Source organism: Polyodon spathula, chromosome 14 (genome assembly GCF_017654505.1).
Source record: "Polyodon spathula isolate WHYD16114869_AA chromosome 14, ASM1765450v1, whole genome shotgun sequence".
NCBI lineage: Eukaryota > Metazoa > Chordata > Actinopteri > Acipenseriformes > Polyodontidae > Polyodon > Polyodon spathula.
This window is the reverse complement of record NC_054547.1, coordinates 24,470,069-24,494,954: the sequence shown is the minus strand read 5'-3', so window position 1 is coordinate 24,494,954 and position 24,886 is coordinate 24,470,069. Positions and strand designations below refer to the sequence as shown.

The 24,886-nt window shown below is 41.0% G+C and overlaps 1 protein-coding gene across 1 annotated transcript in view; it reads left to right on the top strand.

Annotated features, from left to right (window-relative positions):
• The window catches only part of LOC121327431 (vigilin-like), a 28,740-nt gene extending 15,870 nt beyond the window's left edge, over positions 1–12,870 (top strand). Inside the window, 13 exon segments of the mRNA XM_041271502.1 lie at positions 1,982–2,113; positions 2,436–2,654; positions 3,559–3,792; positions 4,267–4,485; positions 5,009–5,147; positions 5,410–5,564; positions 6,388–6,492; positions 6,685–6,819; positions 8,208–8,351; positions 8,606–8,785; positions 9,112–9,228; positions 10,300–10,434; positions 11,379–12,870. Coding sequence (XP_041127436.1) covers positions 1,982–2,113; positions 2,436–2,654; positions 3,559–3,792; positions 4,267–4,485; positions 5,009–5,147; positions 5,410–5,564; positions 6,388–6,492; positions 6,685–6,819; positions 8,208–8,351; positions 8,606–8,785; positions 9,112–9,228; positions 10,300–10,434; positions 11,379–11,468 — 2,004 coding nt within the window. The 3' untranslated portion in view covers positions 11,469–12,870.
• Positions 12,871–24,886: the final 12,016 nt, after the last annotated feature.

The window sequence follows — 24,886 nt, the reverse complement described above, 5'->3', positions numbered from 1 at the left end:
AACGAATGATACATAATTAAATGTTTGTGCTGTTTGTTGGGGGGCCATCTTCAGAGCTCTGTGTGTGTTGTGGGTCTATTGAATTCTATAATTCATTATGAAATGGAGTTGGGAATATAACACATTGTGCCAAAAATAAAATGCATTTGTTTGCTTTAATGTGGTGGACACTATTTATTGCAATAGTAAAATTGAGGGTTTTCAGCCACATGACCCAGATGGCCACGATGGTTGCTAATGCAACTTCATTATCTTCCACACTACTACAGTGCGAGTTTTGGCACAGAACACACTACTCCCCTCCCAGGTGTCAGGAATTGAAAAGATATAGAGAAGTGCCAGATTATAAGAGTTTGTGACCCCTATTGTGCACCGCTGGTGCTTTTTACAGCACGGAGCCATGAACTCCTTGACTTTGGAGATATCTGGATCTATCTAGGTGAGAACCCCTCTGCCTTCACAGATGAAGTGCATATAAATGTATGGATAGTTGAGTACTTCATCTCAGGATGGGTAAACAACCTGATGGTCTGGCATTTAGTCAAGTTCTGTGTTATCAAGGCCAAGGTAAGAGATGTTATTTTTAGGAACACTACTATATCACTAGCCCAAACAACAACAAAACCACTTTTTTCTTTTTTTCTTAAACACTTATTGTAACAAAACAAGGACTGTCTAGTAATTGGGAAAATTCAAAACCACACTATTAAACTTGGCACAGTATAGCTAATGGCTGATTATTTAAGTTTAAAGCCACAAATTTATTATTGGTGTCCACTTAAAATGCATAACTACTTTTGCTGTAGAAATTGTGTATGAAACATTTCAATAAAATTAAAAGGTTCAAGTCTATTTACATTGTCATGAAAACCCTCAATAGCTGGGCTTACTCATTTTTCTATATACTTTTTAGTATGTTATACAGACTTTAAAGAATTGCTATTCATGTGGATATATTGAATTCTAGGTTTTGTGTGTATCTTAATAGATATGTTGCATGTTTTACCTGTGTCTATACCTTTTATGGTTAAGGCTTCATATGATTTGGTCATGTACTTTGATGCTTTGCTTAGTCTGGACTAATTGCATAAAATACCTGACAGTGCCTGTAAATGGGTCCGTTTTGTCAGACCATGGCTTGGATAAAATCTTGTTGCTCCTCAGCAGTAGATATTTAAAATTGCAGCATTTTGCAACTAACATTTAAATGTTTTCTATATTTAACTTGAAGATGTTAATTGGCCTAATGTGGAATGTAGTTTATATACAACAAAATACATTTATATAATTGGAAAAGGGCTAGGTAAGGCATTTTTTGTGGCTATATTGGGCTTTAATTTCTAATTTTAAGGTTGCCAAACTGCAATCTCTGAAAGTGGACCTATTCATGCCCTTGTGTGGACAATCTGCTTAGGCAGTGAAGGGTTAAACAAGATTTGGGAGGTGGGCAGGGGAATAGTTTGCTTGGAACACATCTTGGGTGTTGATATTTAGCCTGCTTTGTCCCTGTGTCCATTTATTCAGGTGCGACGCATCAAATTTATTTTCACCCAAGCTGTTTATTTTACATGCACTGTTTTAAAAATTTATTCGCAGTAAACTGGTTTTGCACTGCATAACGTGACTCGGTACTGCATCTCCAGTTCAGCCCCCTTAGTTTGCTGTATTTATCACATCTCTTCATAGTCGTGCATACTGAAATTTGTTTTATTACTATAACATCTCAAAGCTTGGCAAATTTCTTCTTTTTTTTTTCTTAGTGCTGGATGTGGAAGCAGCTATCTTGTTTGTCCGTGGTGAAGGGACTATGCGTATTGCTCAGATGTGCTTTCTTTTTCCAGCTTCTCTATTTACCATTTTGAAAGCGCTTTCCAGAGAACTATTAGGGACCTGTGATTTGATGTCTGCAGTAGGGCTGCAAGTGTTAATCGCAATGCCTCCCTTCACCACCCCCCCCCCCCCCCCCCCCCCCCAACTCCAGATCCGTGAAGAAACCAATACGAAGATCGACCTTCCAGCTGAGAACAGCAACTCTGAAGTCATTGTCATCACTGGGAAGAAAGCAAACTGTGAGGCTGCACGAAACCGTGTCTTGGCCATTCAGAAAGAATTGGTAGGTTAACTGAGGAGCTTGGCTACAAAAACCAAACTGATAGCAACTCTTAAGAGATTAGAGAAGTCAAATTTAGCAACTTTAAGTATACTGTAATCTTTTGTGCCTCTTATTTTCTTTCTATTTATAAAAGTTCTTGCATTTGTAACAATACATATTGGCTGATCTTATTTTAAAGCTTTAAATGTCTGCCACTATTGTCGACATTGTTATTACTGGTCTGTAGCTTGCTTGTCTTCAGACCCTGATTTCTTGTAGAGTATTTCTCAGTCTGTTTCCTGCCTTTGATCCTGTATGTGTAACTCTGTTCTCTGTTTTGCAGGCGAACATCATTGAGATGGAGGTCTCCATCTCCTCCAAGCTGCACAACTCCCTGATTGGCTCCAAAGGGCGCTTTGTGCGTTCCATCATGGAGGAGTGTGGAGGTGTCCACATCCATTTCCCCACAGAGGGCTCTGGCATTGACAACGTGACTATCCGGGGGCCAGCGGAGGATGTAGAGAAAGCAAAGCAGCAGCTGCTGTCCCTGGCTGAGGAGAAGGTATGGCCTTGGAACTTTTCCTGAGAAACCCTGTGTATTTTCTTGTCCTGCATGCACTTTTTTAAAATTTTTAAACTAACTTCCTGAATGTCTCCACTGGCTAAAAACTGTACAGCCCTGAGAGGGAATGTCTTGATAATACCTGGTGTAGTCGGAGGCATGTTTGCATGGTTTCTTAACTTTGAAAACCTGAGGTAACCCTCTTTTTCTAGGTGCGAAACCCGAGCAGTGTTCTGCCATACATAGTTAGCATACAGTTACACCTTTACATAGACAGGGTGGTTTCCCTTTCAACCAATAAGCTAGAGCCAACTCAGTTGGGGTAGCAAAAGAAAGGGAGACGGGTATTTACGAGGTAGTACAATAGACCAACCGATAAGCTGGAGTCGGCTCAGTTGGGGTAATTAACAAGGGAGACAGGTATTTATGAGGTAGTACAATACAGATCAGCAGATAAGCTGGAGCCATGTTCTTTTTTGTCACACCACCCACAGTTTAGCTTTCAGCCACACATACCTGCAGTTTAATACATTTACTGTATTTCTTTAAACTTTATAGATCATAAACTCAATGCTTTAAAGCATATAACTCGGTGAATTGTAGTACAGAGTAGCAACAAACATATACAGGAATGGTTCTATGCAATTATTCCCCTACACTTCAAACCCATCCCCCCTATCTTTTGTTTAGGTTGTATAGTATTTTAGTAGTAACATAAGACAACTTCACTGTAATATCTTAACAGCACTAAGTTTATGTAGTGGCCATGCTGCAGCAAACCACTTTTGGCATTCTGAAAACGGCAGGCTGGAGGAGGCCTTTTTGCTCCTGTTACACAAAGAAAAAAAAAAAAAATTTTTTTCTTTTTCCCCCCCCCCCCCCCCCCCCCCCCCCCCCTGTTTAGCATTACTCCTCAGTGTGACACCTCGACGCACGGTCGACGCTGATGGTGTTCAGGACTAACACTTCCCTCCACGTTTGTAGGCGTTCCACGCGCTGGTCCACGCGCGACAACACAGGCGCCCGGATCATGTTCCCCACAGCTGAGGACAAGGACCAGGAGCTCATCACTGTGGTGGGGACAGAGGAGTCTGTCCGGGATGCACAGAAGGAGCTGGAGGGCCTCATAAAGAGCCTGGTAAGGATCTGAACTGAATACCTATCCATACTGTATTCCCCTGTGAGTATAGAGGAGTGTGCATTTTAATATAGATAGATAGTCTGGAGTAGCTGGATATTTATCAACTGCTTTCTTTTTTTGCAGCAGAGTTACATGATTAGTTAAGGGACTGTGTACAAGCATAAATGTTGGCAGTAGATGACATGATTGTAACAATTTACTGTAATTACACAGGCTTCAAATGTAGTTTAGCCTGACTGTTCCTGTTAAGAATCTAAAGCAAAAGCAGTTTCATAACTGTAAGAAAATATTATTGGCTTGACTGGTCTTGGAGTAGCTAGAGGTAGCCAGCTAGTTTTAGTTCCATATATATAAATATTTTAATGGTTTAACAAATCCAACACTAGATCAGTATTTCTGTCAGTGTCGCTGGTCATACAATGTAGTTAATTGATGCTTGATTTTTTTGTTTATTCTCCCCTGGATTTGCAGGAGAATATAGTGGAAGATTTTATGATTGTGGACCCGAAGCATCACCGGCACTTTGTCTCTCGACGCGGGCAGGTTTTGAGAGATATTGCTGAGGAGTACGGAGGTGTGATGGTCAGCTTTCCACGTACTGGCAATCAAAGTGACAAAGTCACCTTGAAGGGAGCGAAGGACTGTGTGGAGGCAGCCAAGAAACGCATGGCTGAGATTATAGAGGACCTGGTGAGTGCTGGAGCCCAGGGGTGTCTGCACAGGTGGGCAGAGGCCTTTTGAGAATTAAAGATAAAATGGATAGGGTCCACAGTGGACAGTATATCCAAGTCTCATTCAGTGTTTTGTTTGTGAGTTTCACTTTCCTGAAATCTGTAAGTATAAGGTTAATGACAAGACCAGTGCAATACCCTCCAGTAGGGCTCTGTCATTGATAATGAAATGCATAGTTTGATGGATGCTGTCTAATTGTCTCCTTTAACAGCAGCACTTGGCTCAATACAATTCTGAGCAGAGTGTATTAAGGGGAAGACTTCTTGATTATCAATATTACAAAGAACCAATCTAGGGTTGGTATGAACCTTGCTGTGTTTTAAGCTTTTCCAAATTGTAGTGTTTGAAACTAACAGAACACATTGCAAACCAAAAAACAAGTGACATGGTGGGCACTGAAAAGGAATTGAACATTAGTCCAGTGTCGTCTTAGAGATCCTAGTCTAATAGCCTTTTGTAATGACATATTCTGGTTTCTCAGGATGCACAGGTGACCATAGAGTGTGTGATTCCTCAGAAGTTCCATCGCTCTATCATGGGCCCCAAAGGCTCCCGCATACAGCAGATTACTCGTGACCACAATGTGCAGATAAAGTTCCCAGAGCGTGAGGACCCCCAAGGTAAATTTAATTCTCGCTGCATAGAAATCAAATTTAAGCTTTTTTTTTTTTTGAAAAACTGCAGTGTTAACTGCCTAGATCACCACTTGGTTAGTTTATCCCAATCCTAGCTAAGTTTACGGATTTGTGTTTGAGTGATAACAAAAGCTACATCTTTAGTACAATTAGTGAGGGGGACTAGTTTGCTTTTGACAATTGAGTCCTTATCAATATTGTAATGTACAACTAATCTAAACATCTGGGTCTCCCAATTGTGCTGCAGGTACCCCAGTCCCCCTGGAGCCAGCACTGCAGGAAAATGGAGAGGTCAGTGGAGAGCCTAGAGAGTCAGCAGACCCAGCAGCTCCCAAAAAGAGTGATGTCATCATCCTGTCTGGGCGCAAGGACAGGTGTGAGGCAGCTGTGGAAGCACTTAAGGTCAATCTGTTTATTTGTATATATTCTAGAAACATAAACTGTAGTCTGTCAAATTTGTAAACTAAGATTTTGAGGAATATTATTATTAATCTGTATTAACCCTGTGCGGTCCAATGTGGGACCAGGTCTGACATCATAATTTTCCCTTTCCAGTCTGTCAGACCCTGTCTGACATAATCAGAAATGTCAAGTACAGGTCTCTAGTTTTTTCTCCAGAAAAAGCGGAGAACCTTTCAGTGGTATAGGTGAGACTGGGAGCCTAATGAAACCAAAAAAAGGCATATCTCATAGCCCCATGCACTATAGAGAACACTGACTTAAAGGAAATGGCTGCTTCTGCATCCAGCACTCAGAATATCGGACACTTTACAGAGCTTTTATTTTGTTAGTAATAAAATGACTTGGATCGCATTGAGGAGTTTGGTGATAAAACGAGTGATCAGGAGAGGAATTATCGGCATGCACATCTATAAAGGGGTATGTGAAATACAGCGAACAGGGGGTGGGGCTTGGGTGGACATACATTACGGAGTGCCTTTTGCAATTTAATTCCTTTCTAAACCTGTTACTCTGGGGGTGGGGGGGGGGGGGGGGGGGGGGGGGGGGGGGGTTGGGATTAAACAGCGAATGTAAAATAAATGCCGTGAGAATAAATTGGACCCTATGCCTCAAGCCCTGAATAAATGGACTGCAAAGGGTTAATACACGTGTGTATTTATGGGGGACCTAGTGAGAATGCAAACCATTATGTAATGCAACATTAGGAAATGTCAGTTCTGCCAGTCAAACTGAACAGTGTGTATTAACTGGAATTTGTCTACAGGCTCTGGTTCCTGTCTCCATCACAGTGGATGTGCCCTATGACCTTCACCGCTACATCATTGGCCAGAAAGGAAGTGGGATCCGCAAGATGATGGATGAGTATGAAGTAGGTTTCATTTAAGCAGCAGTCATTTGTAGTTTTATTAAATACCTGCATTTCATTTGACATGAACCAACGTGTTTCAAATCTTACCTTCCTACGCTATAATTCTAAAGATGAGCACCTGTTTCTCGCTTGGATTTAAATGAGTCTACCCTGTTTATTCGTGGGATACTGAATGATGCATTTCCTGCACAGGTGAATATCCAAGTGCCTGCCCCCGAGCTGCAGTCGGACACCATCTCCATCACAGGGCTGGCTTCTAACCTGGACCGTGCCAAAGCAGGCCTCCTGGAGCGGGTCAAGGAGCTCCAGGCTGATCAAGAGGATCGGGTAAGGAGGGGCTTCACTACCATAGCTGTCAATATTGTGTTTTTTTTTTTTTAAATGTATATGCATTGTTTGAGGTAGAAGTGTGTTTTAAAAGTAATTGCAGTGAAGTAACTTACAAAAAATGATGGTGATTAAGTAGATTCAAGAAAATGCACAGAGTCCTTTTCTTCAATCAGTTGCCAGGTTTATTGAAATATGCAGGGAGTCTGGTCCCAGGTACAGGACAAACAGAATACTCATTACAATGTTTGCATAACATTAAATACCTTTCTGTATAGATGGTCCCTCTCCCCTTTCTTTGACACTTAACCAATGGTCAAGGTACAACACATTATTCTGTTAATTTAGTGTGTGTGTAGTCTAGTGGTGACAACCTCCGAACCTCCATAAATCTGCCTCTTTGATCCCAGTGGCATTATCTCTTTCGATCTCTCTGAGAACCTCTGGGTCCAACGCCAGTCTCTGGGAGCCTTTTAGCCCCTTTATGCTTTGCATTCCAAAGTCTTACAGCCTGGCCCCTTCTGGTCCACAGCATTATCTTTTTAGCTTGCAGTCAACGCTGGGCAAGAAACTTGTAGACACAATGTCTCTATCAATGGTTAGCAGTACATGCAATTTGAACCAAACAGTCTGCTATCTGCAATATTAGTCTCTCTTCAGAAAAGAACACCAGTATAGCTCTGCCAGTCCACATGTGTAGCAAACTGCTAATCAATTCTCAATCCATGTTTTAGAACATGCAGCAAACAGTGGAGTTCCATATTTTCTCTGCCATGCACATCCTTTTCATAAGGTCTTGGGTGTGCAGTTTTGAAATGTAATGTTTGCTAAAACATGCATTTGTCTAGTGACTATAAACCCAGAAGACACTACTGGTGTGAAATGAAGCAGTAAGACTTCCTGGAAGGAGAGACAAGTAAAGAGCAGCTTTAACCTAGTGGTGTCTGTTTTCTAAAATGAAAGTACATATTTAATTTTAAACTGAATGTTTGCCACTTGATTTGCAGATTTGTTTACTACAATTACTTTAAGTGTGTCTTTCAAGATTAATTGCACCCAATTCCCTAAAGCTTTTAAAACCATGCATGGGTCTTAATTTTGGGAAATCAAGCACAGGTGGCACTCATTCTAGGTTTTGTGATTAATTTTCTACATGAATAAACTGCTTTCTAGAAGACTTGTAGACTTTCCCAAATTAGTAAATGGGTTTTATATATTTTTATATAAACTAAGGGAGATGTTTGGGCAACTTTCTTAGAATTGCACCACTTTCCTTCCTTTTTATAAACAAGGAAGAAACATTTTGACTGGAACATAGCATTTAGTCAAGAATGCCATCTTTACCAGTCTTTTAACCTCTGCATGGATTTCACTTCTCCCTTATCCAGGCTCTGAGGAGTTTCAAGCTGACCATCTCTGTGGACCCCAAGTATCACCCAAAGATCATTGGCAGAAAGGGAGCAGTCATCACCCAAATCCGCACGGAGCATGATGTTAACATCCAGTTTCCAGACAAGAATGATGACAACCAGGTACAGAATGCCCCCTGCTGGGGACTTGGAAATGTTAAGGGGAGCTAGCAATGTATTGGAGCAATATATGCAATGCTGGTCATCTAAAACCTATCCACAATAAAATTGCCCTGACCTTTTTATATCTTAAACTACTAGGTCACCCCCTTTTTTAACAAAAACTGCCTGCCCCATAAGTCAGACCCAGGCTGAAGCAGTATTTGCCAAACAGTTGATTTGTGTGTAATTTGTCTTTTTGTGGGTTTGCTGTGCAGGACCAGATCACCATTACAGGGTATGAGCGCAATGCAGAGGCTGCTAGAGATAGTATCCTGCAGATTGTGGGAGAGCTGGAAGAGATGGTCTCGGAGGACATCACCCTGGACCACCGCATCCATGCCCGGATTATTGGAGGCCGTGGCAAAGGCATCCGCAAGATCATGGATGAGTTCAAGGTGAAGCCCTTCCTCCTTGTTCGTCTAGCTTTTGCAGCACAATTTCAGCTGCATATCTGATTGCTTGTTGGCTTTAAACATTTACATGCCCTTGAATGACCCTAAGTAGTAATTTTGTCCATCTCTTGAATCCAAACGATATCATGAAGGGACCAATATAATTTAATTGTTAAACCCAATGGAATACATCCTGTAGGTGGCTGTAGTAGGCATATAAAATGCCTTTAGAATTTGACACTGACTTGAGTTTTTTAAGTAACAAATGTTCAGAGCATGTAGTTCTGTGATCTGCAGTTGCATTGTTTAACATTTGGATCAACTCACAGGTGGACCTCAAGTTCCCCCAAAGTGGAGCGGCTGACCCAAACTGTGTGACTGTCATCGGGCGCCCTGAAAATGTGGATGAGGCCATCGACCACCTGCTCAACCTGGAGGAGGAATACGTAAGTAGTGGGCCAAGTGGCTTTGTCATCAAGAATTACTTTAACTCTTTGCAGTCCTGTGTCGGACCAGGGCCGACGTTACAATTTTCCCTTTTCAGTCCGATGTCGAGCACAGGTACTCGTTTTTCTATGGAAAAAGAAGAGAACCTTTCAAATGCATAGTGAGCAATAGGAGCTGAATGTAGCTGAAAAAAGAAGCATCTCGTAGAGAATGCACTACAGAGAACAGACATAAACAAAGGAGATAGCTGCTTCTGCATCGAGCGCTCAGAATGTCGCAGACATTTGCAGAACTTTGAGTTGTTATAGTGATTTATCATTATGCATGAGATATGTGAAATACAGTGAACAAGGGGTGGGGCTTGGCAGCAGATGCAATACTGTGTCCTTTTTAAACTGGTTTTACTCAATTTTTAAACGGTGCGTTTGAAAATAAGTGACTGGACACTCCTAACAAAAGCAAATAAATGGACCGCTAAGGGTTAAAGCCACAGGACACATGCATGGATATTAAACTGATGCAGTGCAGGCTTGAAATGTGTTTAAAAACCTAGAGAATAAATGGAAGTTGCACTAATTGATATTTCATCTAGGCTTTGTTTTTCAATTTCAGGAGCTCACAAAATACTTCAACTTTTTTTAGGGTTCATTTGGACAGGTTTTGTCACTCTGCTAGTCAAACGATGAACTGTGCTGACCACATGATGTGTTTTGATTGGGGCTGAAGTACTGCCATTTCTCAATAGCAAAGCATCTGATATTGACTCCCATTTCATTTGCTGTGGTGTTTCTCTTTCTCTTTCCCACCCCCCCTGGCTGCAGATCAGAAGCAAGAAATGTTAAAGGATCACTTTAAGTAGCCCCCGCAACCCATAGCACAATTAACGAGTATCGTGTTGAACCCAATTTGGCTAAAGTAAGCCACACCCTTTTTAGAGCAATGCATTTATTTGTTATGATATTTTGCAAGCCCCTTAATTTAAGCAAGTGTATCTTGTTTTAAAACCTAGCCTTCCTTGCTGCTTAAAAAAAAAAAAAAAAAGGTTCCAATATATTGGCTTTGTTCCCCAGATGGGAGATGTGGGTGACAGCGAGTCTCAGACATATATGAAGCCTCGAGGCAGCACTACTGCGGACGAGCCCAGGGGTCCTTCCAAAGGGTTTGTGGTGAGGGATGCTCCATGGACCGCTGGACCCAGTGACCAGGTAAGAGTTTAACCTACACATGGTTTCAGTGAAAAAGCAGGAGTCCTTTTTAAATGCATCTGAAATCGTGTACTACCTGCCAACATGTACTGTAGAGATGTCGCTGAAGTAACTTGTATTTATTCATCACATCACCTATCGGAATAAATTCAGTCACTTGAACTACCTATACTTCTAACAAGTATTTCTTGCAGATTCTTAGCTTAGTGAAGCGATACAGTAAAGGCTATGCTTTCTTAAACTCTCATGCTCCTAGAACTATGTGGCCATAAACTATTCTACTGACACGTGGAAAGCTTGTCGCTTGTGGAGCAATAAATCTACTTTGTGGTTTTAGTATATTATGTTCTCTCGCTAACTGAGCATCAAAATAAACTTACCAACCCATTTATTTTTGAAAAAAATAAGGTATGTAAATGATGGACCTTGACCTTGGCGTTTTTTTTTTTTTTTTTTTTTAATCTTCAATCATCCATCCTTGACCATGAGACAGTAAGAGAGCAGTGCCTTTGTGCAGTCGGCATGTTGGAGGCTGGACTAGGGCAGTGTACTGTGGCATGCAGTCTTGCGTGCTCAAAGCCAGCAATTTCAAACCTGGTGATGACTGACTAACTGGACACACTGTCAATGACAGGCCACAATAGGAGACCAAGCATTGCAACAGCTGCCCAAGATACAGATCTTGCAGCATGTTTGTTGGTTAATCTTCAATAAAAGGGCACTGCACCTGCTCTAAAATAGTTTGTCTTTTGGTCACATGTAGTGAATTTTATCCAAATATACATGTTTCTTTTGATGCTCAAGTATAAGTTTCAATGTGCTCAGTATTTACAGAACTGTTACTGCTTTGAGAATCATGGCTTCCTTCATTTTAGAATTTTTTTTCCTTCATTTGCTTAGTATTTTGGCTAATCCTGAGTGACTTTTTTATATACTCCTTTCAGGCCCCAGACATGAGCAGTTCAGAGGAGTTCCCCAGCTTTGGTACTACTGTGGCCCCAAAGTCCTCTCCTTGGGGACCCAAACGTTTCTAACCTGGAAGTAAAAGCTTGCAGTCCCAGCCTCATTTCCCAATGACCACCTGGACACTGCCCCTGCCCCTGAGCTGTCGGCCGAGCTTTTGAAGAGGTCGGGCAACTAGGCCACAAACCCCTTGATAAATGGACTGCCTGCCTCTTGATTAGAAACCCAAAGGAGAGCAAATAAGCTCTCCCCTTTTTTTTTTTTTTTTTTATTTTTTTTTTTTTTTTTTTTTAAATCCTATGTTGACTGAATTCTTCCCTGTGGTATCTTACAGAATAACTTTGGCTTAACAAATCTGTTGCCAACGTGCAACCCTTACTACTTCCACTCTTACCCTGTTACTATTTGTTTGCAGTTATTGTGAGTCTTGACTCTGCATTGAGCTGCATGGGAGAATGAACAGACCTACTCATTCTATTCAAATGTCCTGTGACTATGACCTGTGTAGCTAATAGTTGTCATCCTGGTAAAGACAGATTTTTTTTTTTTAAAGAGAAATGATCAATATTGGATTAACAGAACCCACAACCTTCAGAAGGATGGCAGCAGCCTATAGTGTACAAAAGCAGTTAGAGGTTACTTCATTTTTTTTATTGGTTACAAGGTCTGGCAATTGGCAACAACCCAGTTTTTTAAATTTGCCCCATTTAAAGGTCCGGCAGTCAGGGCAGAGACTTGCCTTTCTCTCATGCCTGCTTTTAGAATGGGGATCAAATTCTGTAGCCGCTGTGTTTAAGTGGAAAAGTGCCATTAAGAGAGTGGAGTTAAATAAACTGAATTCCTGAAACCCTGTGTATGCGCTTCCTGATATTTGATCACCTTGATACAGAAGAAATTCACTTAGTGAAGTATACATTTCTAATGCAAATTTTTTTTTTTTTTTTTTCTTCTTCCCCTGACTTGGTGTTTTAAATATTCTCTGGCATCCACCTAATTTTGATTCCATACCACGGAGAAGAGAACAAAGCTGCTATATTTAGAACCCACTGAACAAAACCCTATAGGACCATACTTAACTTTTCAGCTGCCAGGAGCAGTCGACCCTTTTTGGGTCCTAGCCTTTAAGGTGTCTAGAACAGTTACCATAACAGATGAGAGCAACGGTCAATCACAAAGGGGTAACACTGCATGTTTACCTGCAGAACATGATTTTGTTAAGTGTTAATGTTTTAAAAATTCATGCTAGGCCTTTTCTAGGTTAAATATTCCAATGTTGAACTGGAAAGTTAAGTCTTGGTTTTGTCTTGGCCAGTGGGTTGGAGTCCAGTCCTCCTTTTGTCTTCCTGTTGCTAAGTTGAGTAATTTTCCCATGGCTTTTTTGTTTGTTTGTTTATTGGCTAACTTCAGAAATGCAAAAGATAACTGGATAACTCTGGAATTGAAATGTCCACAAAAATAAAGGAAATTTAAGTAGTTTGACTTATTTTTTTGGTGGATGTGTTGTCATTTCAGTAACTGTTTTAGATTTTACATCTGATACAAATGACCCTGATTTTGCATAAATCATCCTTGAAATACTATCAAACCTGGAAGCTGACAAATCAACCCCTGTATAAAATTTGGCACCGCCTTCCTAAACAACCAATAACATACTTCCAGTCATACTGTGATAGAGAGCAATATTGCTGTACTAGGAGGGACAAATTTCTGATTTTTAATTTTATACGAGACGTTGCTAGATATGATTGCTGGACACTACCACATTCCACCAAAGAAAGGATATGCTCAAGTTTGTGACCACTTTGGAATTGGTGACATAATCTAATTAACAAACTGCAATATCTATTTTTGATTCACAAGTTTTAGTACTTGGGTTTAGTGTGTGTGTGTATATAGTAAAAAACCTAATCTATGAAAGAGTGGAGGCAGTTTGGCCTGGCTAAACTAGTCTGGTTCCTACTAGCTGACTGATCTCAGAACTGTCAAATTGGGTCTTAAAGGACCTAAGTTAGTCTGGTTCATTTAATGCCAGTTGTGCTGTTCCTTTTGGTGTGAGCAGAATTGAGCACAGTATTCAAAGTTTGGTCTCCCTAGTGCATTACACAACCTGAGTAACCACCCCTGGACACAACGCACTTTAGAAAGAACGAGATTTGATTTATTTGATATTTTTTTGCAGCTGCTAAACAAGCCAGAACAGGGAAATAAACTGCTGCTGAGGCTTGCACCACTCAACCTGTGGTTAACACACTGAGCCCTTGTCAGGGTTACCCTTTACAGAAGTACCTTTGTTCAGCCCCTTAGCCTCTGTACAATTACACTGCTACTTACCTATTTGCGTAGTTCTAACCTTTTACATAATTGGTACACATATTCAATAATGTATTCATACCCAACATATATTTCAAGGTGTCAATGGTTAGCTTTTAGGGTTATATACACTCCTAGACCAGTACATGAACAGTTCCTAAAACCAACTGTCATTGCAATTTTTATTTCAGTATTTGTTGCAAATAAGGTTTATGTGTCTTAAGAGGCATTTTCATCAGCAAACACTTCCTGGTCTCTTTTATCAGTGTTGCTTTGCAAGCAGTTCCGTTTACTGGTACCGTGGTCTTCATTTTCATGACTTTTTAGGGCTACATATTTTTTAAAACATTAGAGACAAAAAAAAAATGTAATTAGTCTAAATCCCATGCTAGCCTCTTGTTACCCAGTGCCTATAAGTTTCCCTGCAACTGTAATACAACAACTGAATGTATTGTTTATTATGTGCTTTCAAACTAGTTAATAGTTTTAAATTGGACATTTGGGGAATTAGAGTAGGATGGAGTTTTTTTTTTTTTCAATCGCTACTGCCTGTATAGGCACATATGGCAGTAAATATATATTTAATTCCTTTGGAAATCGCATGCGTTATCGATCGTTTTGCCCCATCCAACTTGTGAAACTTTGTTCTTGTAACTTGTAAGGTATCAGTAGTTGACACATAGTGTTATTTGATAGTGCCACCATCTAATAAATAAAACTTAAGCTCTATTTAAACCAATGATTATAGTTTTCAATCAGGGTGTTTTCAAGAAAACAATTAAAGAACACATCTTGGTTAAAGAATATGACTCTATTAGGCATGTAAGATATGTAATAATCTAATATGGGGACATGTATTTTGGTTACATTTTCTGAACGTTTAAACCTTAGGCTTTGACATACAGAACTAATGCCAAAAGTTTTGTATCACCCTATAGAATTAACACATTTTGCTTTATATAGTAGAATGAAACCTGCTGAATAATGTTACGCAAACATATTAACTTTTCCGACAGGGGAGCGAGTATATAGTTTGGCCCAATTACTTTTACTCTGAAAAAAATATAAAGCTGCCAAATATATATATATATATATATATATATATATATATATATATATATATATATATATATATATATAATGTGTGTCCTCAGTGTAGCAACTTGGCGCTGTTGTGTATTAACTTTTTTTTTTTTTTTCTTTTTAAACGGTGGTTAATTTAAATTAGAAGTCACTTTGTATGGCTATGGGAAAGGAAAACAGAAGGGAACATACAATGTCTTAGCTGGATGTGACCAGATTGAATTGGCAGTGCCGCTCTGCATGACAGAAATGTTTGTTTTACTGGTAAGAAACAAGCCTGTGGTAATCTGTTTATTTAAATGTGTGCGCAGTTTTGTATAAAATGAAACTGCACATTTTTTTTCAAAATAACCTACTTTAGTAAGCTATATAAAACTTTTTTTGACGTTTATTTCTGTCCTCTACTTCCTTTAAAGCTGTAGTTAGCATTGTTAAACCATCTCTATTAATTACATCATGGATATCTGGAAAACGAGCTAAACCATTTTAATAGCTATTCGTTCAAAAAAAGATATCTGGTTTACTGTGTTTGCAGAGTATTGATTGGAAATAAAATTGGTTATCAATAGGGATATAAAATAATCCTGCTTGTGTTTTTGTATTACTTAAAAAAGACGATCACATATGTGAGTAAAATACACGCGCACATTGCAGCATTCATTGGAAGACGCAGGAACAAGAGGGCAGTATTTACTTGTGTGTTTCTCCTTACTGTTCTATTGTTAGAAATATGACTCTTTCAACACAGACTTTGAGTTCAAATATTTTAAGTGTGCAACACATCACTTGCTGGAGTAAAAAGAAAGGCTCATTAAGTCAGCACAAATGCCATTTTAAAGGCAAATCGTTTGGGTAGGAATATAAGATTCCTGCAAATATTATTAGTTTAAATGAAGAGCATTCCCAGTATAGACAATTTTAAATACAAACAGATCCTGTCATGCTTGACCAGCAGTACAACAGCAATAGAAAACATTCACTTTTCATGCAAGTACTGTTAAGCATTTGTCTGTTTGCTCAGCCAAGTGGTTGAGAATTAAACCCTGGCATAATTATTTTATTTGGAAAAAATGTATTTCTTGCCAAGTTTTGTTCTGTGAGTTATCAACAAGTTAGTATAGCTATTTTGTATCTCGGACACCTACTTTGATAAGTAATAGTTAAAGGGTTAATGTGTATGGGCTTGTTACCACAGTGGAAGGATATGCAGATTTGTGATTTTATCCTCCTGTATGTCATACCTCAGCTGTAGTAACAGAAGCTCAGGATAGTCAGGTGCTTCACATTGTCCTCTTTAAAGAAAGTTACTTGCAGTAAGAGCTGCCCTTGTGTTTGCAGCATACAAAATTAAGGGTTTTTATGCACAAGTCTATTGGTCCAACATTAGTCTAGTGGCCCTGCCCCCATCAACTTTTTTGTATCCATGATGGCGCCTCTGACATATCGCTTTGTAGTTCCCTTTAAATTCGGTATCTCAGTGCGCAAGGTGCACATGGTGCTTGGTCCCCATAGCTACAGCGCTAGTGCATGAATGCACAGTGTTGCACGGTGCACATGGTGCTTGGCCACTGCTACAGAACTAGTGCAAGAGTGCATGGTGTGGCAAGGTACTCGGTGTGCACGGTACTCAGTACGTACAAAGAATGCAGTGTTTGGCTTGCACGGTGCACATGGTGCACGGTGCCGACCGCTACAGCGCTAGTGCATGAATGCATGGTACCCTTGGAGCTCACAGCTCCAGCGAACTAGTCCCGGCAGCGCATACGGTGCGTGTCAGTCGGTGCGCACAGAGCCAATGCGCACAGCACTCCCGTGCTTGCTGCGCTTGGGACGCATACTGCTTGGTGCACTTTGCGAGCATAGCTCCGGTACATGCATAACATTAACAAGCACCATGTTGAGCATCCAGTGGTGTGAACCTGCTAATCCAGGACAAGCATTCGCTCTGTGTACAGTGCTTGGGAGACCAACATGCCCAGGAAGCTATAGGCAGACAGGACTTTTGTGACCTATGCACAGCTCTTCAGCACAAAATTTGTCACCGTATGCTCAACAGGTCCATGGGGTTAGACGCCGAGTCTCCCATGGCCGAGCCGTCGGCAGCACTTAGGGCACCACCCCCAGATCCCCTGCACACAGACTTCTGCGCCTAGACCTCCCCTCAGACGAGAAGGGTGAAGCATTCAAAACAAGCGAGGGACATTATTTACTTGAAAAAGCAGGTGACACAGGTCCTTGAGCTTCTGTCTAGACAGCAAGTTCCTGCGGTACCAATACAGGTCCCAGCTCCGCTGCTACCCACACCAGCACCGGCCACTGAACCGCCAATGTGAGCCCAATCCGAGGCTGAATTGCAGTTATTGATGGCGGAGGAGGACACGCTATCGTTAGCAGCCTCCTGGGATGACTCGTTCCCCACATGAGATGGAGGAAGAAGGGAAATGCCGGCACTGAGGGGGAGTGCTGCCAGCTTCTTGCAGATCCCCTGGACAACACCGACAGAGCCCCGCCAGTCTATATTCTGGACACAGGCAGTGGCTCCTGTGGTGCAACCCTTCCCACAGTTTCCTGACTTCAAGCAGGAAGCACGCTCCTCTTGCGACAGGCCAGCATTAGTGCTGAGTGAGTTGAAGCAAGCTGCTAGGCTCGCTGCATTAGAGGATGCGGGGAAATTGGGGCTGGCAAGTTCCCTTCGGTTGGTTAAGGCTCCGCTGGTGGGTGGATTGCCCAGAGGCCCCATGTGCCTTAACCCTCAATGTAGGGTTACAGAGACACACCTAAAGAGGGCTTATGCAGCGGAAGCACAGGTGACTCGCCTAGCTAACATGAGGAGTATTCTCACCACATACCTGGATGGCGCGTTCACAGAAACCCAGCTCCCAGAGCCGGTGGACACAGAGCTCCGCCTTATATCTAGTATGCCGGTCCAGATTTTGGACCTTCAAGGGCAAGCCCTAGGCCAAAGCCTGGCAAGCCTATGGCTGTCGCAAGCTAGGGTACCTGATGCAGATATGGTGGCGTTATTAGAGGTGCCAATATCCCCTGGGCATACATTTGGCCCAGCTGTGGTAGATTTTACAGCCCTTCCTCCGGCAGCGCAAGGCAACTCGGCAGGTTGTCACTCTGCTCCCACCCCGCGCCCCAGCGTGAAGTAGGTCGAGCCATTGGCAAACCCCTTGGGCGAGGACCGCCACAAGAATGGTCCCAGTACCCATGGCCCCACTGAGCCACCGCCTACAGGCCTCAGCGGCAATGGTAAGCCGAGCCCCTCCACTGACCGCAAGGAGCGCAGGCTGTGGTTCGTCCGCGCAACAGCGTTTCAGGAGGCAATTCCAGGGCCGTTGCTGTAGGCAGCCACCTCAGAGAGCTCCGCCCCAGCCTCAGCAGAACCTTGAGGGCCTGCGGCCTCATACCCCCTTTACCGTACAACAGCTGCAATATTGGCGCGCTCGTACCTCAGATACCTGGGTGCTCCCTACCGTAGACAACGGTTACACGTTGCAATTCCATTTGAGACTTTCTCCTCCGAGGAGTCTCTCACACTTTGTTTCATACCCTCTTCATGTCTCGGTAGTCAAAGAAGTGGCATCCGTGCTGTGCAAGTGAGCCATCCATCTCCTATACCCCACCACCCTGGTTCCCTGAGAGACGACCACCACCAACCGCGATCGGTCGCATCTGTCGCCCTCACAGGTTTGATACAAAAAGAGAAATGGATTCCTTTGGGTGACGGTTTTAATCCTTCGGTGGGCGGGACCGAGTGCATCATGCCAGGAAGGGGCCTATCGGCAGCTCTGATCTGTAGAGCTCGGCGATACCTACCCAATGGGCAGGTCTATCCCATACATAATGTTGTTGGTGGTCATCTTCTCTTTCAGGGAACCAGGGTTACGGTAAGTAATCTAACGTTATCCATATACAGAAATTTTAAAATGTGACATTTTGAATTCTTACATGAAATTCTGTGCTACTATTATGGCTTCCAGTAGACTTTTGCAAACATTTGTAGTTTCTTTGATTACATGATAAATAAAATATCTAAATTATGTTTATATATATATATATATATAATATATATATATATATAATATATATATATATATATATTTATTTATTTCTCCATTCTGAATTTTAGTGCTGCAAAACTTGAATTGAATCAGAACAGGAAAGCTTGGCAAAAATTGAAAGTTTCTAGAGATATTTGTGTTTTTGTCCCAGTGGCAAAAATGTTCTGGCTATGCCAGTGCTTATGATATAGGCCTACTGAAATCTCTTACATTTCAGTATATCATCGACTCCATTAGTCTGGGGCAAGTAAATTTCACATACTGTACTTGGCGCATCCATCTTTATTAATTTATTTTGGTGCCTAAGGATGAGGGAAGTGGAAGTGCTGTCGGTGCGGCTGTGCACAACTGTACTCTTGCTAACGTATGAACAGTTGTCACAAAGACGGCTGTACTGGGTGACATCGGACCAGAACCGGGAACCAACAAATAAACAACAGAGAGGTGGAGTTTGGTGAAGCTGAGCGATTGTTTTCGCTCAGCATTTAATAATTGAACGGACAGAAAATAAAAGGTTGTAAAGACAAACAAAACACAGGATACGGCACTGGCAGCCAAAACAAAGAGACAAACAAAAATGAACTACACAGACAAACACGGTGAGCTGGTATTATTTGAACTATTATTCTAACTGTTACCTCTGTCTCCAATCTCGTTCTCAGCACAGAAGTACACAGGGGTGGGGCAACATTGCCACAGCAGTGTATGGTTGATCTGCACTGCCTGTAATATTGTCATGAATCGGTTTCAACCAGTTAGCCCTAAGCATTGCAATGTGAGGATGGGTGTTTATTGTTTCAACCTATCAGCACCAAGCATTGTTGTGCAATAGTGTTTAATTTCTGAAAGTCTCCTAGCATCTGGTTTCGCTGTGATAACTGAGCTCAGCAGTCTGATGACAAAAACTTTCTCTAATCCAGCACTACACTTAAAACAAAGCCGAGCAAGGACTATTTTACTGTTAACATACATGTGTCAAAATATCTATCGATAAACAAACCCTATTATAACATGTTGTACATGTTAGTGTTTGTTTGTTTAGCACTTCCCTTTAATAAGCTGCTTGTTGGTATTATAGGTGCTGTACAGCACTGCGCAGATCTGCCACTGGAACTGGCTCTGCCATTTGGTGCTACTTATATTTGTACTTTATAAATGCTCAGTTAATAAATAGTTAGTGTGTGTTTACTATTACAAAACCATAACTTGAAAAAGATTGAACAGCAAAAATGAGGCTTACCAGAGCTTCTTTACCTTCTCCCCCACTGTTAAACAAAATTAGGCGCCCCTGCCTCTTGTAACAACATATTAAATATTCATCCATTTATCCCCGAGATTATGAAATATTTCCCACGCTACAATTTATCAGTCACTGCAATGATGTAACCAAGTACACCCTAACACTAATTAATACATCTATTTAAGAATGCAATGTAATTCAATCTAATAATTGAATACACACATTTATTTGTCCTTTATTTCAAACACACACAACCAGTGTAAAGGCTACATTATTAAAGGTACAGTTTTTATTTCTTCTTCAGTGAGAGCAGAGTGCAGCTCTCAGTGCAGCACTCAGCTGCAGTGTGTACTCAGCCTTGTCCTCCTGTTACCTCTCCTGAGTCCCAGGCTCAATCCACAATCCACATACAATCAGGTACTTTACAAAGTCTTTTAATTCTCTAGCTGCAGATCAGACTCCATTGCCTGCAGACTGCATACATTTCTACAAGGATACTTCCCTTTTTAATTCTTCTTTACTTGAGAAAAGCATTCTTGATTCTTGTAGAAAACTGAAACAGAAATTAACCCCCCCCCCCCCCAATTCATCACGTCTAGGCAAATAAGAGTTTACTGAAATTCAGAATCACTAAAACATTTTAAATGTCTAAAATACTGAAGACATTGAAAGTTAATTAATTCCAAAACTACACAGTAAAACATCCCCAAATGAACCATACTTATAGTAACATTACCATTCTTTATTATACAATTTGAATATCCAACACACCTTTTTTTAAACTTATTTTATATAAATTCCAGTAGTTTGGAACAGACACTGATCACAAAATGTTTGAAGTGGAATGCGTTATGTAAATGCAGCATGTAACTAGAATGGAGAAACTTTGTCTGCGTTTATATAGTGCCTGTGTGTACGTTGGTCAAATGTATAACTTTTCTATGTAACCAGTGTGGTAGATGTAGTTGTGACGGTGCAAAGCCTTCTTACATAGTGCAGAATTAATCTCTATTCTGTACTATGTAGAAGTTTAACGTGTAAACAATAGCGACATCTTATCTGAAGTTTGTTTAAAAATGCGTTGAAATTCAAGTACTATGATAAATAACCGTATACAAAAAATATCTTAATACACTTTTTTAGAAGAACTACCCCACCCAAAGTCTCCCCACGAAACAGTCAATTTTATGACACCAAAATAAATATTGAAGGGAATCCTTGGGGTGTGTTGCAGCAGCTGTAGTGTGTGATACCTAAGAAAAAGCAACAAGCCGATGTACCAAGTGTGTGAAATTGCAGCCTACACAATGTTAACAAATATACCCTCGAAACAAAACAAAATAAAAAAAAAAACATTAGATTGAGTGCAGAAAACAATACAAAAATAAACATAAGCAATCAGTGCAGAAAACTTATAATACTTGTTCATAACCTTATTGTAAAATCTTATCGTAATTTATCTTGTGCGTGATCATGCCGCAATCCAAATATGTGAAAAGTGTTTCAACCCAGAATTAAAACAGCGTGCTCACTTTACCGCAGAACAGTACTGTTTTACCATTCTGTAGTGGAAAGAAAACCACGTCACAGAAAAAATAATGTAAAGGATTATGCAGTTCATGAATATCCCTGCAAACCTGTCAGTTTAGGAAATTTGTAACGTTTTTTCACGTGGCACTAAGTTTGGCATTTATTAAATGGGAATCTGAGTTACAGTGCAAATCAAGTATAATGTGTATTGTAAATGGTAGGGTCTGGCATTATATAGCAAATACAGTAACAAGAAAAAGTATTTGCCCCTGATTTTCTGATTTTCGGCATTTTTGCATATTTTTGACACTGAATGTTAGCAGATCTTTAACCAAAATCTAATATTAGATAAAAGAGACCATGAGTGAACAAATAACACGGAATTTTGATACTTATTTCATTTATTTATTAATGAAAGTTATGCAACACCCAATGCCTCTTGTGAAAAAGTAATCGCCCCCTTAGACTCAATAACTGGATATGCCACCTTTAGCAGCAGTAACTGCTTTTTGCCAAACTTGAGATGAGCATTCATGTTCTTCTTAGTGAGCAGTGGTTTCCACCTTGCTACTCTGCCATGAATCCTATTTTTTTGCCCACTGTCTTTCTGATGGTGGAGTCATGAACATTGACCTTAGCTGAGGCGAGAGAGGCCTGCAGATCCCTGGATGTTGTTCTAGGGTTCTTTGTGACTTCCTGGATGATTTTATGCCTTGCTCTTGGAGAGATTTTGGCAGGATGGCCACTCCTTGGATGATTCAATACTGTTCCAAACCTTCTCCATTTAGACAATATGGCTCTGACAGTGGTTTGGTAGAGCCCCAGAGCCTTAGAAATGGCTTTGTAATGCTTTCCAGACTGATAGGTATCAACAACTTTTTTCCAGCGGTCTTCAGGAATTTCTTTTGATCGTGCCATGATGTGCCTCTAGAACCTGTGTGCTGCCAACTTCACTCTGATGGTAAGAGCCAAAGTTGGTCAGATTTATATTGGACAGGGCTGGCCCAAATCAGGCCTGATTGTTAACCAAAGTATTCAAACAGCTGGCCCTAACTATTTGAGTTGACTAGGTTGAGTTAATTGGGGGGGGGGGGGGGAATAACTTTTTCACACCTGAAGATTGTATGTTTGATTACCTTGCACACCAATCAAATGAAAGAAGCACCACACTTTGGTGTCATTTTTTCTCTCAGACTCCCTCTATATACTACTACAACCCACAAAAAGATCTGACCAAATTCAATGTGAAAAATGTGTAAAAATGCAGAAGAGCAGATGGGGCAAATACTTTTTCATGGCACTATCTGCACGTTTTCATATAAAATACACATCTTTTTGCCTTGCTGAAACAGTATGTTTATAACTTGTTTATAGTATTGTTAAGTGGCTAAAGTTTTTCCAGTGTGGCTAAACAATGCTGTTTCTTTAGCCACAGTGGCTAACTAAATGGAAGTCTTAGAGGGAACGTAGTTATGGTATAATAATAAAGATCTGCAACAGTGTTGCTTGTTAGAGCTGTGTATCGGGCTCACCCAGGATCTAGTCTCATCTGTCATCAGAGGGGAATTTGCTAAAAAAGTTCAGTGAAGTTCAATCTTGTCTCCATGTTGCATACATTACACACACCAAACTAAAGAACATGCTGTCACAACCAACCCATTGAAGAGTATTGAAAGCTGAAACAAGTATTTTAAGCAAACCAATTTCTCACGTGTAAAGGAATAATCCACAATGTTTCACAGGATTATTATTTTTTGTCCATTAAGCAAGCTGAAAACACAGCGTAGCGGACTGATTACTGCACCATTTTTCCATGGAGAAACCCTGATATTGAAGACACACTCATTTCCCAGTCTAAGGTCAGTGAAGATAGTGGAGTGTGAGGCTACAGTGGTGGAGCCATGGTGACCCCAGAAGGAGCTGGAGTAGGTGATGTTGAAGCTGTGTGGGATCCTATCCATAGCGGCAAGACTGCCCCAGCTCAGAGAGTTGGGTCCCACAGAGTCAGTCACTAGTTGTCCCAGCAGGGATGGTTCTTAGGAGAAAGAAGGACAAGGCCATTATTTAATATATTCAAAACACAATGACACTGTCAACGCACCACACAAAATCGTGCAAAAACATGTTCACCACAGTTCATTTGCAGTTTACCCTGTCTTCCTGTGACGGAAAGATGAGTTCTGGTGATGAATCTTCCTCCTGACCTGTGAGGGCGCTAAAGAACGGGAGGAGAAGTATCTGGAAGGGCTGGCCTGACAGTTCGTTTCCGGGTCAGGGAAGTGGGTCAGCCTGGAGGGAAGCGCGACTCTGTTGTAAGACCGTATTGATTTGAAAGGTAAACGAGAGGCAGCTGCAAGTAATAAGGCAGCTGCAACCGTTTATCTCGATATCATGCGGGATTACATATAGGGGCCAGGGTAACGCTGATCTTCTCCTTCGTTTGGGTTAAATGAGTGGAGAGAGAGAAGGACTGAGAGAGGAGCTCTCAGAGTGGATTGTGTTAGTGTTTGGTATTGTTGTGTCTGTCCGTGTAACTGTCTGTTTTTGTATTTAGCACTAGACAGTTACACGGACAGAGCACCTGCACGTTTTCAATCACCCAGGACTGGTGACCGTACCGTTGTTTTTGTTCAGGACTGTGCCCTTGGTTTCATTATCCCCGTGCTTTACACATTGTTGTGTATTGCCGGGGATTTATTATTTTTGACGGTCGCCAGACCTGGAAAAGAGCAATAAAGCACTTATTCACTGAATCACTGTTGTCTGTTCATCACTCCTGCACCTCATCACCGCGACATCTGTTCCCCTTACCAACCACTTTGCCACACTTCCCCATGATTGTGCTATCTCTATACAGTGCTTTACTATGGTTTAACTTTTTAAAATTGTTTTCCTTTGATGTAACTTATTTAACAATAGATAACGTATGTTTTTAGTTTTAAATAGCAGGAATTACGAGCTACATTCTCTATTTCTCCAATGAGCCTATAACTGCACTATTGTTCCCGAACAATTACCCCTGCAACTGAACGTGTGTGGCAAGTTGTGTTGCAGGGCACAAAGTGTAGAGGTGATGCAGTGTTCAAGATAACGACATGCAACAAAATACTTGTTAAATGGTTTTTATTTGTAATCCAATAGTCTGATGTCAACAGTAAACAATAAATGGAGGACTGGGAGCACACAACGATGTGTACTGCGAGCTAAAGAAACACAGGGTTCGGTCCTGAAATGATGAGCACAGTATTTAAACACACAC